We start from the raw sequence: 16,098 nt of genomic DNA, 5'->3' as shown, positions 1-16,098 counted from the left end.
AATACCTTGAATCTGTCAATTTCTGTCTTTTATCAATTTTGGGAATTTTTCAGCCATTATTTCTTTGCATACTTTTAATGCCCCAATCTGTGTCTCTTGTCCTTGTCTGTTAAGTTGTATAGATTATGGGTTGTATTATTTTTCTCTCATGAATATTATTTCCTTTGTTTTAGATGGTAATTTCCCTGGCTGGTCTTGAACTTCAAACTTTCTTTTGTTTTGTTCAGAACTTTTGTCTTAAGCTGAATTGCTTTGAGTCTTTTCTGCATGTGTGCAGATGAGGGTAGACAGAATTTGGGGATTCCCTCTCTGGCTCTTTCCTTTCCAGGAATATGGTAGGTTTTTCCCCATGTGTCTATGTTGCTGCTGTGTAGACGATTCAGACTGCACTTAGGCCAGACTAAGAGTCTCAGAAAAGAGGAATTTATGCCTATAGCTGTCCACATCCCCCTTCCATGTGAACATAAACTCCCCATCAGTATCTGTCTGCTGCTGTTTATTCTCCAGTACCTTCAGGTAGGTTTTCTTCCTCTTAGGTTTTTTTTTCTTTTATTTACTTATTTATTTATTTTATTTATTTTTTGGCTGTGTTGGGTCTTTGTTGCTGTGCGTGGGCTTTCTCTAGTTGTGGCGAGTGGGGGCTACTCTCTGTTGCCGTGTGCGGGCTTCTCATTGCGATGGCTTCTCTTGTTGAGGAGCACAGGCTCTAGGTGTGTGGGTTTCAGTAGTTGTGGCTCGCAGGCTATAGAACGCAGGCTCAGTAATTGTGGCACACAGGCTTAGTTGCTCCATGGCATGTGGGATCTTCCCAGACCAGGGCTCAAACCCGTGTCCCCTGCATTGGCAGGCAGATTCCCAACCACTGCGCCACCAGGGAAGTCCTGCTTTTAGGTTTTATCATTGCTTTCTGGCGTGTGTGTGTGTGTTTGTGTGTCTGGCAGAATATTAGTCCATCATGATACCTGGTAGCAAATCTCCTTACCTTCATAAAAATGAAGGATATTTTCAATGGATATGAAATTCTTGGTTGAAAAAACTTTTTCTTTCAGCATTTTAAATATTTCATTGTCCTCTGGCTTACATATTTTCTGAGAAATCTGTTGTACTTATTGCCTTTGTTCCTCTACGTCTTTTTTTCCTGGCTACTTAAGATTTTCCCTTTTTTCACTGGTTCTCAGCAATTTGGTTATGAAATACGTTGGTGTGATTTGAGTGTGTGTGTTTATCTTGCTTGAGGTTTATCAAGGTTCTTGAATTTGTAAGATGGAGTTCCCATCAAATCTGGAAAGTCTTCAAATATTATTTCTTCATTTTTTTTCTGGCACTCTTCCTTCTTTTTATGGGATTCTATCTGTTGTTAGACTTTTTGATATTGTCCAGCAGGTCACTGAGTCTCCATTTATTTCCTCCTCCCTCTACAACCCCGATCTCATTTTTCTCTGTGAGAAATCTCATAATTCTTTTAGATTATTTTTATTATGATGTCTTCAAATTTACTAATCTTTTCTTGTGAAATGTCTAGCCTATTATTAATCACATCCAGGGAATTTTTCACTTCCAACTTTTTCATTGTTGTAAGTTCCATTCTTATATTTTCCATTTATCTCACTATGTTAATTTAAAAAAATCCTTAAGCATATTGAGTATACTTAAAATAGATATTTTAGAGTATTTGTCTGTTAATCCAGCATCTCTGTCATTTCTAGGTCTGTTTCTATTGACCGATTTTCCTCTTGGTTATGTGACACATTTTTTTGCTTCTTGACGTGTGTAGTGAAGAATTAAATTTATCCAAAGAGAGGTCTGGTCTTTGTGCCAGTTCCTTGGGGATAGCCTCTAAACCCTTGGGATAAAGAATTTGGTTGGCCCTTTCCCCAGTTCTGGGAAGTGGCCCCTAAATCCTTGGAATTTCCTTAGTGATAGGAATATCTTTGCTGTTCATGGGGGCCCTGATAGTTTATACTAAGTAGATGACTCAGAATGGGGGCTGGCCATGCCAGAATGACCAACTATGTGATTAGAGGGTTGGGATTTGGGCCATGTGATATCAGCCTGGCCTCTGAGGAGCAGAGCAGGGCTGGAGATTGAGTTCAACCACATAGCCGGTGATCAATCAATTGTGAATGAAACCTTAATAAAAAATATGGACACTGAAGCTTGGATGAGCTTTCCTGGTAGGCAAGCCACTGCAGTTGTCACACATTGATGTGCTGAGAAGGTAGTGGATCCTGACTCCATGGGGAGAGGACAAGAAAACTTCATGTTTGGGACACCCCCTCAACCTAATCTCTTCTTTTGGCTAGTTCTGATTTATGTCTTTTTGCTATAGTAAAGCTGTAATCATCAATATATTACTTTCCTGAGTTCTGTGAGTTGCTCTAGAGAATTATTGAACCTGAAGGTTTAGTGGGAGCCCTCATATTTGTAGTGAGCTGTTCAGAAGTATGTGTGGCCTGGAGACCCCCGAAGTTACTTGCATCTGAAGTGAGGGCAGTCTTGTGGAGGACTGTGTCCTAAACCTGTGAAGTTTGGCTGAACTTGAGTAATTGGTGTCAGAAGTCAACACAACATGTCTAGTAACTTGGGGGATGTTGGATATTGTGAAGGCTACATTGTTACTTGTCTGTATGTAATTGTCTTCCTTTAAAGAGGGTTGGACATTGTTAAATTACTTGTGAATCATCTTGATCTTTTGGGGGGATTGATTGAACATTTTGTTAGGAAGGTAGTCTTCACTCTAAAAATAAATTATTCCTACCACTAAAGCATGTCCTTCTGGGATCACTACTGAATTTCCCAGGTGATCTCTTTCTCTCTCTGTCACACACACACACACATGCACACACCAGCCATACCCCGATCATCTCTTACATCAAGCTCTTATACTCTGGACCACTATTCGCCTGCCTTAATCACCCCAGTGCCAGGTACCAGACAACTAGAAATAGCCCCTACAACCAACAGCCCAGTGAAAGTATTCAAACTAGCCAATCCTAAGTCTTCTTACCTTACCTTGTCCATTCCTTCCTGCAGAAACCACAATAAAGCTCTTGTCCATGATTTCCTGTCACTCCCTCTGCCTACTGACTGATCCTGATTCTTCCCTGTGTGGTCTTGTGTGGCTTGCTGTGTCTCCCGTTTCTGGGGATCTGTGAGTATAAACTTCCTTCATGATGGTCATTTCCATGTCTGCGTGCCTCACCATACTGATTAAAATAAATTTCCAGTACCATTAAAACACACACAAAAAGTAAATACTGTATGATTATATTATGTAAAGTTCAAAAGCTGGCATAACTAACTATGATGTCAGAAGTCAGGGTGGTGGTTATTCTGGGAGGGGATGTAAGGAGCCCTGAGGGGAGCTTCTGGTATGCTAGCAAGCAGTTTCTTGACTTAGGTGCTGGTTGCAAGAATGTGTTCAGGTTGTGCAAATCAATCAAGTTGTATATTTCCAATCTGAGCACTTTCTTTATGCATGTAATTCAGAGCAGTTGCATTACTGGTTCCAATTCTCTACCTCTCCCTGTATCCCTGTCCTTTGCCATGTAACTTTGCAATACTTTCCTATTCTGACTCTGGAATCCACGATGTGACTTGATTTGGACAACAGAAAAAGTACAAAGTAAGAGTGTACTAGTTCTTGGCCTGAGCCTCAAGAGGTCTTTTGTGTTTCTTGTCCTCTTGTGCTTCTGTTATTGAGACTGTATAGATATGGTGGGGCTAGCTCGCTTATGCTAGGACCAGAGCCATGTGGAACAGAGCTGTCTCAGCTAAGGTTCTCCATCCAAACCCAGCCTGGAGCAGGCCTCTCAGCTGCTCAACAGATGAATGAGTGAGCATAGTCAAGATCAGCCAAGCCTAGCCTAGGACAGCTGACCTCCATCTGACTCACAGATGCATAATCTGAAGATAACTGACTTTTAGTGTAGTTTGTTATGCAGCAAAAGCTAACTGATACAGTAGTGGAAAAAAGATGATGAGGACCAAAATTGGGCACAGTTGTAAGAAAAGAGAGGAGAGAATTGAGAAAGGAGAAATTTCATTAAAAAAAAAAGTATTCCATCAAGTTGGGTTTGAAATGTCACACTGCCTATTATCCTGATGCTGTATGTTATCAAGAAATATAGGGACTTCCCTGGCAGTCCAGTGGTTAAGACTTCACCTTCCAATGCAGGGGGTGCGGGTTCGATCCCTGGTCTGGTAGCTAAGATCCCACATGTCTCATGGCCAAAAACCAAAACATAAAGAAGCAATATTGTAACAAATTCAGTAAAAACTTTAGAAATGGTCCACATCAAAAAAATCTTAAAAAAAAAAGAAATCTAGAATTTCCTGAGTCTGCAAGCCAGCCTCCCAGGGAGGCTATGGCTATTTCGGACAGAGAAGAGGTAACCAAGAACACACAGGGAGGATCTGGGTGTGGGTGGAGGAGAGTGGAGGGGAAGATAAATGGGTTTAGTTTTGGGTAGGGTTGAATTTGAGGTCTCTGAAGGACATCCAAGTAGAGTTGTCCAGCAGGGAGGAAATGCAGATGAGAAGCTCCAGTCTTTGCTGGAGATCTAGATTTGGGTGTTCTCAACTAGCAAATAGTAAATAAGGAATCTGGGACTGGATCTGGAAAGCCAGTGCAAATACAGCTCTAGGTAGCTGTGAGAGCTGAGCCTGGCCACTCCATGGAGGGTGCTTCAGCCAATATGGGTGGTTCCTACAGGGTGGTCAACTGAAAACTGAAGCCTATTTACAATTTAATTTTTAACCCAACAGGAAAGTGGTGAATACCTCTTCAGCAAGCAGAGGGCATCACCATACACCACCGTGTCCCAGGAATCAGGAAACAACCTCAAACTGGGCAGATGAAACACTATGTACCTTTCATTGGAATAGCCGGTAGGACAGGGCAGGAGTGGATGGAGTAATACTGAGTGGGGCTCCTGAGCGGCAGTTAGTGGGAGCAAAGGGCGAAGGATGAAGAAAGCGCCCAAGAAAGGGGAGGGAGAGCAAGGGAAAGATGGGTGAAGCCTGAAGTAGGGACAAGAGAAGAAAATTAACAGGGATGAAGCAATCAAGGGAGGTGGGACAAGAAGACGAGGAGGCTAAACAGCAGGTGGGAAGAGGAGGCCAACCTGAGAGGAGGAAACTGGATTAAAGAAAGAAGAGGAAAAAAGGGGTACAAAATATATGAAGAAGGCAGTTAAGGAAGTATGGATACTGAATCAGAGAAGGGAAGAGGAAACAGATAATGAACGAGGGGGTGAAGAATGACAGGAGGGCAGCAAACAGAAGGGAGAGAGAAAGAACCGCGTCTTAGGTGTTCTAGAGCCCAGCTGCACTTCGAAGGGCAACATCATATGGAACTCGATTCATCCGCTCCAGGAAATGGGAGAGGGCGTCCCGCGGCTGAAGCCCTAGACATGAGCCTGAATCTGGGCCAGCTCGGGAAGTCCCGCGGAGGAGGAGAGGCTAGGGCAGACAGACAGGATCACTACTCAGGGTCGAAATCCGTGCTTCCACGCCCACGCTCAGTCGACTCGTCTCTTCAAAGCAGAGAGAAAGCGGAGGAAACAAGGATGGGGAGAGGCTGGTACCTGCCTGGGGGCGAGGTGGTGCGGAGCGGCCACTAATGCCGAAAGTGGCCAAGGAAAGCGGCGCCCCAGCGCAGAAGGCCTGGGGGACGCGGGAAGTGGCTGGAGGCTGGGCCCAGGGTCCAGTGGAAGCTGGCGGAGAGTGAAGGAGCACAGGGAACCGGAGGGGTTGGGGAGATTCTGGCTGCGGATGGTCAGAGGGTGGGGACTGCGTGGCGACCACACAGAGGGTGTGTGTTAGGGCGGGAGAACTACCCTGGCTAAGTCGTACCTGTAGTTTTCTATTTCCTAGTCCCAGAAGTTGCAGCATCAGAGGTTGATGGGTGAAGAACAAATCTTCGAAGGGCAGTTAGAAGGAGAGAACAGTGGCAGGCTGTGGAGAGGGGCGGACGCGCGGGCGAAGGCGCGAATAAGGGCTAAAGGAAGGGCGCAGGACACGAAGTTGGCTCCGCGAAAGCCTTCATCCACTCTCCGCCTGGCTGCTTTCCGAAGTGCCAGCCCTGCGAAAGGGGCATCGCTGCTGAGCCTAGCCAGGGCTGGCCGCACTGAGATGGGACGTAGGATGGAGGGGCGGGAGCCAAGGCCGAAGGGGCGGACACGGGGTGGCGTCTAGCTCTTCATAAAGGGGCGGCGGGGCCCGCGCTCTCTTCTGCGCTGGCAGCGGCCACCAGCGGGGAACAGGGCGCAATGTCCGTTCGCTGCCAGGAGAGTCCGGTGCTGGCAGGCAGCGCCACTTTGGCCGCCCTGGGGGCACTGGTTCTGTGCCTCGCGGAGCCCGCCGGCTACGGGAAGTACACGGAGAGCCGGATGCCCGTGGCTACCCGCCTGTCCGCCCGCGCCGCCTGGTTCCTGCAGGAGCTGCCCTCCTTCGCGGTGCCCGCGGGGATCCTCGCCGGGCAGCCCCGCTCTCTCTTCGGCCAGCCTGCGACTGTGCTTCTGGGCCTCTTCTGCGCACATTACTTCCACAGGTAGCGTTTTCCCTTGAGGGTGCGGAGCGCAGCGCACTGCCAGGCTCCCGGCGTCCAGGAGCGCAGCGCGCGGCGCGCACTGAGGATCGCGGAGGGGCGGCGCGAGCCGCTGCAAGGAGCGCGGAGGGGCGGCGCGAGCCGCTGCAAGGAGCGCGGAGCGCGGCGCGAGGGGAGCACCTGGCTGGGCCGGGGCTGCGGGCCAGACGCGGGCTAGTGGAGGAGCGATCGCGGGCAGACGCCGCCTTCACTCTCCACGGCCCCGCGCGCGTCTCGGGTCCGCTTCGAATCCTTGGACTGCTCCGGGGAAAGCGGTGGAGCGGGGCGGGAGGCAAGCTGGAAAGCTCAAGCTGGGCAGAGCTCTTGTTTCAGACAGTTACCTCTCCAGCTCCGCGCCGTCCCGCGTCACCTGTGGCGTCTTGCCCACCACCCCTTCTCGTTCTTCCTTCACCTTTCCTTTGCAGGGTGGGGGCGGGCTGGTTCTGAGATCTTGAGGGAGTCTAAGTATTGGCATCTCCCGAAGGAAATTCGGCTCAGAGGGACTGGATCAACGTATCTCCGCAGGGAGATGGGCAGACCCAGACCCTGGACTTCAACGGTGAGAAAGAGAACGTGATGGGAACCCACTGACCTGAGCAAGAGTCCCACTTCTCAGGACCCACCGAAAAGGGACCGCGCTCACCACCAACTCGTTTCAAGTTCCCCTGGCACTTAAGTGTGGATGGGTTGAAGTTAACTTAGAGCTGAAATGTTCTTCTGAATTAAAAATCCCAAATTCAGGAGAACTTTACCTTCTGCTCTGAGAAGGAAAGACAGGAAAAAAACCAAGGGCTTTCAGGATTCGGAGAATAGATGCTCAAAAGAGACTCATAGTGGAAGAGAAGAGCGCAAGATTCAGTTGCCTACCATGCCTAGTCATTTACCTTCTGTCGTCCCATGTAGCCCCATTGTAACCTTGTGAGATATGTATTTACTGTGCCCACTTTATAGACAAAGGAACTGAGGCTGTGTAAGGTTAAGTGACTGAATGAAGATGATACAGCTAGTGCCCAGCCAAATTCAAATCTAAGCCTGTGAAACTCCATCGTTTAAGACCTTTCCACCATGTTAAGCAGGTGGATACTCTGCAAGGAGAAAACAGAATCCACGGACAGAGAAAAGTTGCCAAGCCAAATCAAGAACTGGAACAGAGGCACAGCCTTATTTTGCATAGAGAATTTATGGGGTAAAAAAAAATCAAGGAAATCTAGATTAGAAACTAGGGTAAAGAATTCCTCTGGAAGCTGAAAGGCATGATCCTCTCTCATAAGGATCATAAGGGAAAAGTGATGCCTCATTTTGGGAAAAGAAGTGTAGAGAAACAAGTTTTAACTTCTCTTTGCATATAATCCCTTCTTATCCTCTGGATCTTTTTTATTGGTCAAGATTTAATATTTATGCAATTTTAACTGGATTCTCACTCTTTTAATAATTATTGCCAAGCAACCATTTCATAAATGGGTGTCCTTTCTGGAGCTATTTACTAACCATTTTATTTTATCCAGATTTAGGTGGTTTAATTTGCACAGAAAGAAGGATGTTGGGTGTAGGAGATAAGAGAACAGCTTTTGATTTCACTGTTACTGGAGAAGACATTTGACAGAAAAATGTGATTTTATCAGGCAATTACTTTTAACTTCTAATTAACTACTGTCTGTTAGCACCATTAACAATATTTTTATGAGTTCATTTCATCTTACAGTATTGATTAGTGCTTTCTGACAATCCTATTAACATAAGTTTTAGACTTTTTTTAAAGCCAAAAGGTACTTTGCCTTAATAAATTATGACAAGTACATTTAAAAAACCAAGGAAATAATTACTCATAAAATGAATATCAACATACTGTTCACCTTCTTTAGGGGAAAAGTTAAAATGTAAAATTTAGAGGATTTGGGGATTGATTCTGCCTGAGGGAAAATTCCCCACAGAAAACACAACTCAGGGTGAGTGAGTTGTCCCTAAGGAATGAAGATGTGATGTTTGTCCACCATTCCCTTTGTGTGAACTCTTTCTTTGTGGCCACTGGACTGTTGAATCTATTATCATTCTGAGTGCTTACAAGGGGTTACGCTCTGTGCTAAACACTATGTGAGTTCTCTACTAATCCTCATACCAGCCCATTGAGGAAGCACTATTATCACCCCCATTTTGCAGGTGGGAAATTGGGGCGAGAAAAGCTTAAATAACTTGCCCAAGGTCACAGAGTAACCAGGGAGCCAGGATTCAGACCCAGGGAATTTGAATCCAGATCTCAGGCTCTTAGCTACCATGATAAACTGTTTTATATTTGTTCTTGCTGCCTTGTTCTTGCCTTTTAAAAACTATATTTAAGCTTAAAATTATTTTTTAATTATAAAAATAATGAATGTTTACTAAAGAAAAAATGAAAAGTACAAAAGTAGAAAAATTCCCATAATTTCAACACTTAAGTACATTAATTGTTAATGTTTTGGAACATTTCCATCAAGGTTCTAATTTTTCTTGGTCAATTTTTATACATGCTTGCTATGTTGAATATATATAGGTTTTAGTTCTGCTTGATTACTGTCTATAATAAATATTTTTCCACATTATCATAGAACCTTTGTAAATATCATCTTAGTGGCTGCTTGTTATTTCATCTAAAAACCATAATTTATCCATTAATCTATAGTTTTTTGATAATTTTAATATTTTAAAAATATAATTTATATTAAATTGGACATTTAATTTGTCTTTTTATTTTGGCTAAATAAGGTTAAATAAGGTTGTGATGTACATTTTTGCACCTAAATTTTTTTTCAGAAGTCACCACTATTCTCTTAGCCAGGATTCCCAGAAGTGGTTCAAAGTTATGAGCATTTTTGCCTTGAGGTTTTAGGAGTCATTAGGCTTGATAGTGAGGGCACGTTAAGGAAAAAGCTCCAGGATGCCTTGGCTTTACCCTGTGCTGTGCGTAGCTATGACACAGAGAATACGATGGAGGAACAGGGGTTCAGGAGAAAGCTGGCTCAGCTGTGGCTTAGACTCTGTTGCAAAATGTCCCTTGGGGGCTATTCAGAAAAGCAATATGTCCCATTGGATAGAAGGTGAAACTCTTTGCACTTTTCTCCATACAAGGGTGACATGCAAGAATGTGAGTCCCACAAGGGCAAGGATTTTTATCTCACTTGTTCATGGCTGTGTCCTCAGTGTATAGAAAAGTGCCAGTACATATTTGGTACTCACTAAAATTTGTTGAATGCATGAATGAACTCTGCTTCTGACATCAGTACAGGCAGTCAGAATTGTGGGAGAGCTAGCAATTACTTAGGAATCATTGCTGAGATTGCATGGCTAGGTCAACCCAGATCATTCTCTTCCCTTCAGAATCTATTGTTGTGGATATTTGGTTGGTTTAGCTACATGAAAATGACTGCTGTGTAAGCATGTTGCCTAATCCCACATCTAGAGTTGTTTGAAGTCAGAGTTATCTCACCTCTTGTTGACCTTGACTATGACCTGGAATGATCCTTTGCCCCCACTCTCTGATTGATCATTTTCTCAAGATGCCTTGGTGTCTCACGCAATGGTCATCGCAACACCTATGCCTGTGGAAGCTTATGTTTTTTCAAGACTTGGGTGTGACCTTGGTATTTAGATGAAAAAGAAAACTCTCTTTTCAAATAAAGGTGACTATTCTGTAAAAAGTTGCTGGCAGTGTGACCTTCCTTGATGCACATGCAGAAGCAGAGGGCAATGCACACATTAGAGTCTGTTTGAATTTGGAAAGAACTTTCCTGGGATTTAGATGCTGAAAATAATGACATTTTCTATTCAGCCAAATAAAATGATGGCTTAAATGGGAGGCCTTTTTTTTCTTTCTTTGAATTTTGAATTTTATTTTATTTATTTTTTTATACAGCAGGTTATTATTAGTTATCCATTTTATACATATCAGTGTATATATGTCAATCCCAATCTCCCAATTCATCACACCACCCTCCCCCCACTTTCCCCCCTTGTTGTCCATACGTTTGTTCTCTACATCTGTGTCTCTATTTCTGCCCTGCAAACAGGTTCATCTGTACCATTTTTCTAGGTTCCACATATATGCGTTAATATACGATATTTTTCTCTTTCTGACATACTTCACTCTGTATGACAGTCTCTAGATCCATCCACGTCTCTACAAATGACCCAATTTCGTTCTTTTTTTTTTGGCTGAGTAATATTCCATTGTATATATGTACCACAACTTCTTTATCCATTTGTCCGTGGATGGGGATTTAGGTTGCTTCCATGACCTGGCTATTGTACATGGTGCTGCAATGAATATTGGTGTGCATGTGTCTTTTTGAATTATGGCTTTCTCTGAGTATATGCCCAGTAGTGGGTTTGCTGGGTGATATGGTACTTCTATTTTTAGTTATTTAAGGAACATCAATACTGTTCTACATAGTGGCTGTATCAATTTACATGCCTGCCAACAGTACAAGAGAGTTCCCTTTTCTCCACACCCTCTCCAGCATTTGTTGTTTGTAGATTTTCTGATGACGCCCATTCTAACTGGTATGAGGTGACAACTTGTCGTTTTGATGTGCATTTCTCTAATAATTAGTGATGTTGAGCAGCTTTTCATGTGCTTCTTGGCCATCTGTATGTCTTCTTTGGAGAAATGTCTATTTAGGTCTTCTGCCCAATTTTTGATTGGGTTGTTTTCTTAATATTGAGCTGCATGAGCTGTTTATATATTTTTGTGATTAATCCTTTGTCTGATGATTCATTTGCAAATACTTTCGCCCATTCTGAGGATTGTCTTTTCGTCTTGTTTGTAGTTTCCTTTGCTGTGCAAAAGCTTTGAAGTTTCATTAGGTCCCATTTGTTTATTTTTGTTTTTATTTGCATTACTCTAGGAGGTGGATCAAAAAAGATCTTGCTGTGATTTATGTCAAAGAGTGTTCTTCCTATGTTTTCCTCTAAGAGTTTTATAGTGTCTGGTCTTACATTTAGGTCTCTAATCCATTTTGAGTTTATTTTTGTGTATGGTGTTAGGGAGTGTTCTAATTTCATTCTTTTACATGTAACTGTCCAGTTTTCCCAGCACCACTTATTGAAGAGACTGTCTTTTCTCCATTGTATATCCTTGCCTTCTTTGTCATAGATTAGTTGACCATATGTGCGTGGGTTTACCTCTGGGCTTTCTATCCTGTTCCATTGATCTATATTTCTGTTTTTTGTGTTGTGTACCATATTGTCTTAATTACTGTAGCTTTGTAGTATAGTCTGAAGTCAGGGAGTCTGATTCGTTCAGCTCCGTTTTTTTCCCTCAAGACTGCTTTGGCTATTTGGGGTCTTTTGTGTCTACATACAAATTTAAGATTTTTTTGTTCTAGTTCTATAAAAAATGCCATTGGTAATTTGATAGGGATTGCATTGAATCTGTAGATTGCTTTGGGTAGTATAGTCACTTTCACAATATTGATTCTTCTAATCCAAGAACATGGTATATCTCTCCATCTGTTTCTATCATCTTTAATTTCTTTCAACGGTGTCTTATAGTTTTCTGCATACAGGTATTTTGTCTCCCTAGGTAGGTTTGTTCCTAGGTATTTCATTCTTTTTGTTGCAATGGTAAATGGGAGTGTTTCTTTAATATCTCTTTCAGATTTTTCATTATTAGTGTATAGGAATGCAAGGGATTTCTGTGCATTAATTTTGTATCCTGCAACTTTACCAAATTCATTGATTAGCTCTAGTAGTTTTCTGGTTGCATCCCTAGGACTCTCTATGTATAGTATCATGTCATCTGCAAACAGTGACAGTTTTACTTCTTCTTTTCCAATTTGTATTCCTTTTATTTCTTTTTCTTCTCTGATTGCCGTGGCTAGGACTTCCAAAACTATGTTGAAAATAGTGGCAAGAGTGGACATCCTTGTCTTGTTCCTGATCTTAGAGGAAATGCTTTCAGTTTTTCACCATTGAGAATGATGTTTGTTGTGGGTTTGTCGTATATGGCCTTTATTATGTTGAGGTAGGTTCCCTCTATGCCCACTCTCTGGAGAGTTTTTATCATAACTGGGTGTTGAATTTTGTCAGAAGCTTTTTCTGCATCTATTGAGATGATCATATGGTTTTTATTCTTCAATTTGTTAATATGATGTATCACATTGATTGATTTGAGTATATTGAAGAATCCTTGCATCCCTGGGATAAATCCCACTTGATCATGGTGTATGATCCTTTTAATGTGTTGTTGGATTCTGTTTGCTAGTATTTTGTTGAGGATTTTTGCATTTATATTCATCAGTGATATTGGTGTGTAATTTTCTTTTTTTCTAGTATCTTTGTCTGGTTTTGGTATCAGGGTGATTGATGGTGGCCTCATACAATGAGTTTGGGAGCGTTCCTTCCTCTGCAATTTTTTGGAAGAGTTTGAGAAGGATGGGTGTTAGCTCTTCTCTAAATGTTTGATAGAATTCACCTGTGAAGCCATCTGGTCCTGGACTTTTGTTTGTTGGAAGATTTTAAATCACAGTTTGAAGTTCATTACTTGTGATTGGTCTGTTCATATTTTCTATTTCTTCCTGGTTCAGTCTTGGAAGGTTATACCTTTCTAAGAATTTGTCCATTTCTTCCAGGTTGTCCATTTTATTGGCATAGAGTTGCTTGTAGTAGTCTCTTAGGATGCTTTGTATTTCTAGGGTGTCTGTTGTGACTTCTCCTTTTTCATTTCTAATTTTATAGATTTGCGTCCTCTCCCTCTTTTTCTTGATGAGTCTGGCTAATTGTTTATCAATTTTGTTTATCTTCTCAAAGAACCAGCTTTTAGTTTTATTGATCTTTGCTGTTGTTTTCTTTGTTTCTATTTCATTTATTTCTGCTCTGATCTTTATGATTTCTTTCCTTCTGCTAACTTTGGGTTTTGTTTGTTCTTCTTTCTCTAGTTCCTTTAGGTGTAAGGTTAGATTGTTTATTTGAGATTTTTCTTGTTTCTTGAGGTAGGCTTGTAGAACTGTAAACTTCCCTTTAGAACTGCTTTTGTGCATCCCATAGGTTTTGGGTCGTCGTGTTTTCATTGTCATTTGTCTCTAGGTATTTTTTGATTTCCTCTTTGATTTCTTCAGTGATCTCTTGGTTATTCAGTAACGTAGTGTTTAGCCTCCATGTGTTTGTGTTTTTTACGTTTTTTCCCCTGTAATTCATTTCTAATCTCATAGCGTTGTGGTCAGAAAAGATGCTTGATATGATTTCAATTTTCTTCAATTTACTGATGCTTGATTTGTGACCCAAGATGTGATCTATCCTGGAGAATGTTCCATGTGCACTTGAGAAGAAAGTGTAATCTGCTGTTTTTGGATGGAATGTCCTATATATATCAATTAAATCTATCTGGTCTATTGTGTCATTTAAAGCTTCTGTTTCCTTATTTGTTTTCATTTTGGATGATCTGTCCATCGGTGTGAGTGAGGTGTTGAAGTCCCCCACTATTATTGTGTTACTGTCTATTTCCTCTTTTACAGCTGTTAGCAGTTGCCTTATGTATTGAGGAGCTCCTATGTTGGGTGCATATATATTTATAATTGTTATACCTTCTTCTTGGATTGATCCCTTGATCATTGTGTAGTGTCCTTCCTTGTCTCTTGTAACATTCTTTATTTTAAAGTCTATTTTATCTGATATGAGTATTGCTACTCCAGCTCTCCTTTGATTTCCATTTGCATGGAATATCTTTTTCCATCCCCTCACTTTCAGTCTGTATGTGTCCCTAGGTCTGAAGTGGGTCTCTTGTAGAAAGCGTATATATGGGTCTTGTTTTTGTATCCATTCAGCAAGCCTGTGTCGTTTGGTTGGAGCATTATTCCATTCACGTTTAAGGTAATTATCAATATGTATGTTCCTATGACCATTTTCTTAATTGTTTTGGGTTTGTTTTTGTAGGTCCTTTTCTTCTCTTTTGTTTCCCACTTAGAGAAGTTCCTTTAGCATTTGTTGTAGAGCTGGTTTGGTGGTGCTGATTTCTCTTAGCTTTTGCTTGTCTGTAAAGCTTTTGATTTCTCTATCAAATCTGAATGAGATCCTTGCCAGGTAGAGTAATCTTGGTTGTAGGTTCTTCCCTTTCATCACTTTAAGTGTATCATGCCACTCCCTTCTGGCTTGTAGAGTTTCTGCTGAGAAATCAGCTGTTAACCTTATGGGAGTTCCCTTGTATGCTATTTGTCATTTTTCCCTTGCTGCTTTCAATAATTTTTCTTTGTCTTTAATTTTTGCCAGTTTGATTACTATGTGTCTCGGTGTGTTTCTCCTTGGGTTTATCCTGTATGGGACTCACTGCGCTACCTGGACTTGGGTGGCTATTTCCTTTCCCATGTTAGGGAAGTTTTCGACTATAATCTCTTCAAATATTTTCTCTGGTCCTTTCTCTCTCTCTTCTCCTTCTGGGACCCCTATAATGCGAATGTTGTTGCATTTAATGTTGTCCCAGAGGTCTCTTAGGCTGTCTTCATTTCTTTTCATTCTTTTTTCATTATTCTGTTCTGCAGCAGTGAATTCCACCATTCTGTCTTCCAGGTCACTTATCCGTTCTTCTGCCTCAGTTATTCTGCTATTGATTCCTTCTAGTGTAGTTTTCATTTCAGTTATTGTATTGTTCATCTCTGTTTGTTTGTTCTTTAATTCTTCTAGGTCTTTGTTAAACATTTTTTGCATCTTCTCGATCTTTGCCTCCATTCTTTTTCTGAGGTCCTGGATCATCTTCACTATCATTATTCTGAATTCTTTTTCTGGAAGATTGCCTATCCCTACTTCAGTTAGTTGTTGTTCTGGGGTTTTATCTTGTTCCTTCATGTGGTACATAGCCCTCTGCCATTTCATCTTGTCTATCTTTCTGTGAATGTGGTTTTTGTTCCACAGGCTGCAGGATTGTAGTTCTTATTGCTTCTGCTGTCTGTCCTCTGGTGGATGAGGCTATCTAAGAGGCTTGTGCAGGTTTCCTAATGGGAGGGACTGGTGGTGGGTAGAGCTGGGTGTTGCTCTGGTGGGCAGAGCTCAGTAGAACTTTAAAATCAGCTTGACTGCTGATGGGTGGGGCTGGGTTCCCTCCCTGTTGGTTGTTTGGCCTGAGGCAACCCAACACTGGAGCCTACCTGGGCTCTTTGGTGGGGCTAAAGGCAGGCTCTGGGAGGGCTCACACCAAGGAGTACTTCCCAGAACTTCTGCTGCCAGTGTCCTTGTCCCCACGGTGAGCCACAGCCACCCCCCGCCTCTGCAGGAGACCCTCCAGCACTCGCAGGTAGGTCTGGTTCAGTCTCCTATGGGGTCACTGCTCCTTCCCCTGGGTCCTGATGTGAACACTATTTTGTGTGTGCCCTCCAAGAGTGGAGTCTCTGTTTCCCCCAGTCCTGTCAAAGTCCTGCAATCAAATCCCACTAGTCTTCAAAGTCTGATTCTCTAGGAATTCCTCCTCCCATTGCCGGACCCCCAGGTTGGGACGCCTGACGTGGGGCTCAGAACCTTTACTCCAGTGGGTGGACTTCTGTGGTATAAGT

General features: G+C 42.5%; 1 protein-coding gene across 1 annotated transcript in view; it reads left to right on the top strand.

The window, feature by feature from the left end:
* Positions 1-6,272: 6,272 nt before the first annotated feature.
* SRD5A2 (steroid 5 alpha-reductase 2) overlaps positions 6,273-16,098 on the top strand; it is a 57,165-nt gene continuing 47,339 nt past the window's right edge. The window contains exon 1 of the mRNA XM_068564959.1: positions 6,273-6,553. Within this exon, the coding sequence (XP_068421060.1) occupies positions 6,273-6,553 (281 nt within the window). The remainder of the gene's footprint in view (positions 6,554-16,098) is intronic.

The sequence above is a fragment of the Eschrichtius robustus genome, chromosome 15 (genome assembly GCF_028021215.1).
Source record: "Eschrichtius robustus isolate mEscRob2 chromosome 15, mEscRob2.pri, whole genome shotgun sequence".
Taxonomy (NCBI): Eukaryota; Metazoa; Chordata; class Mammalia; order Artiodactyla; family Eschrichtiidae; genus Eschrichtius; species Eschrichtius robustus.
The sequence above is the reverse complement of the archived record's forward strand: the minus strand, read 5'-3'. Positions and strand labels throughout refer to the sequence as shown.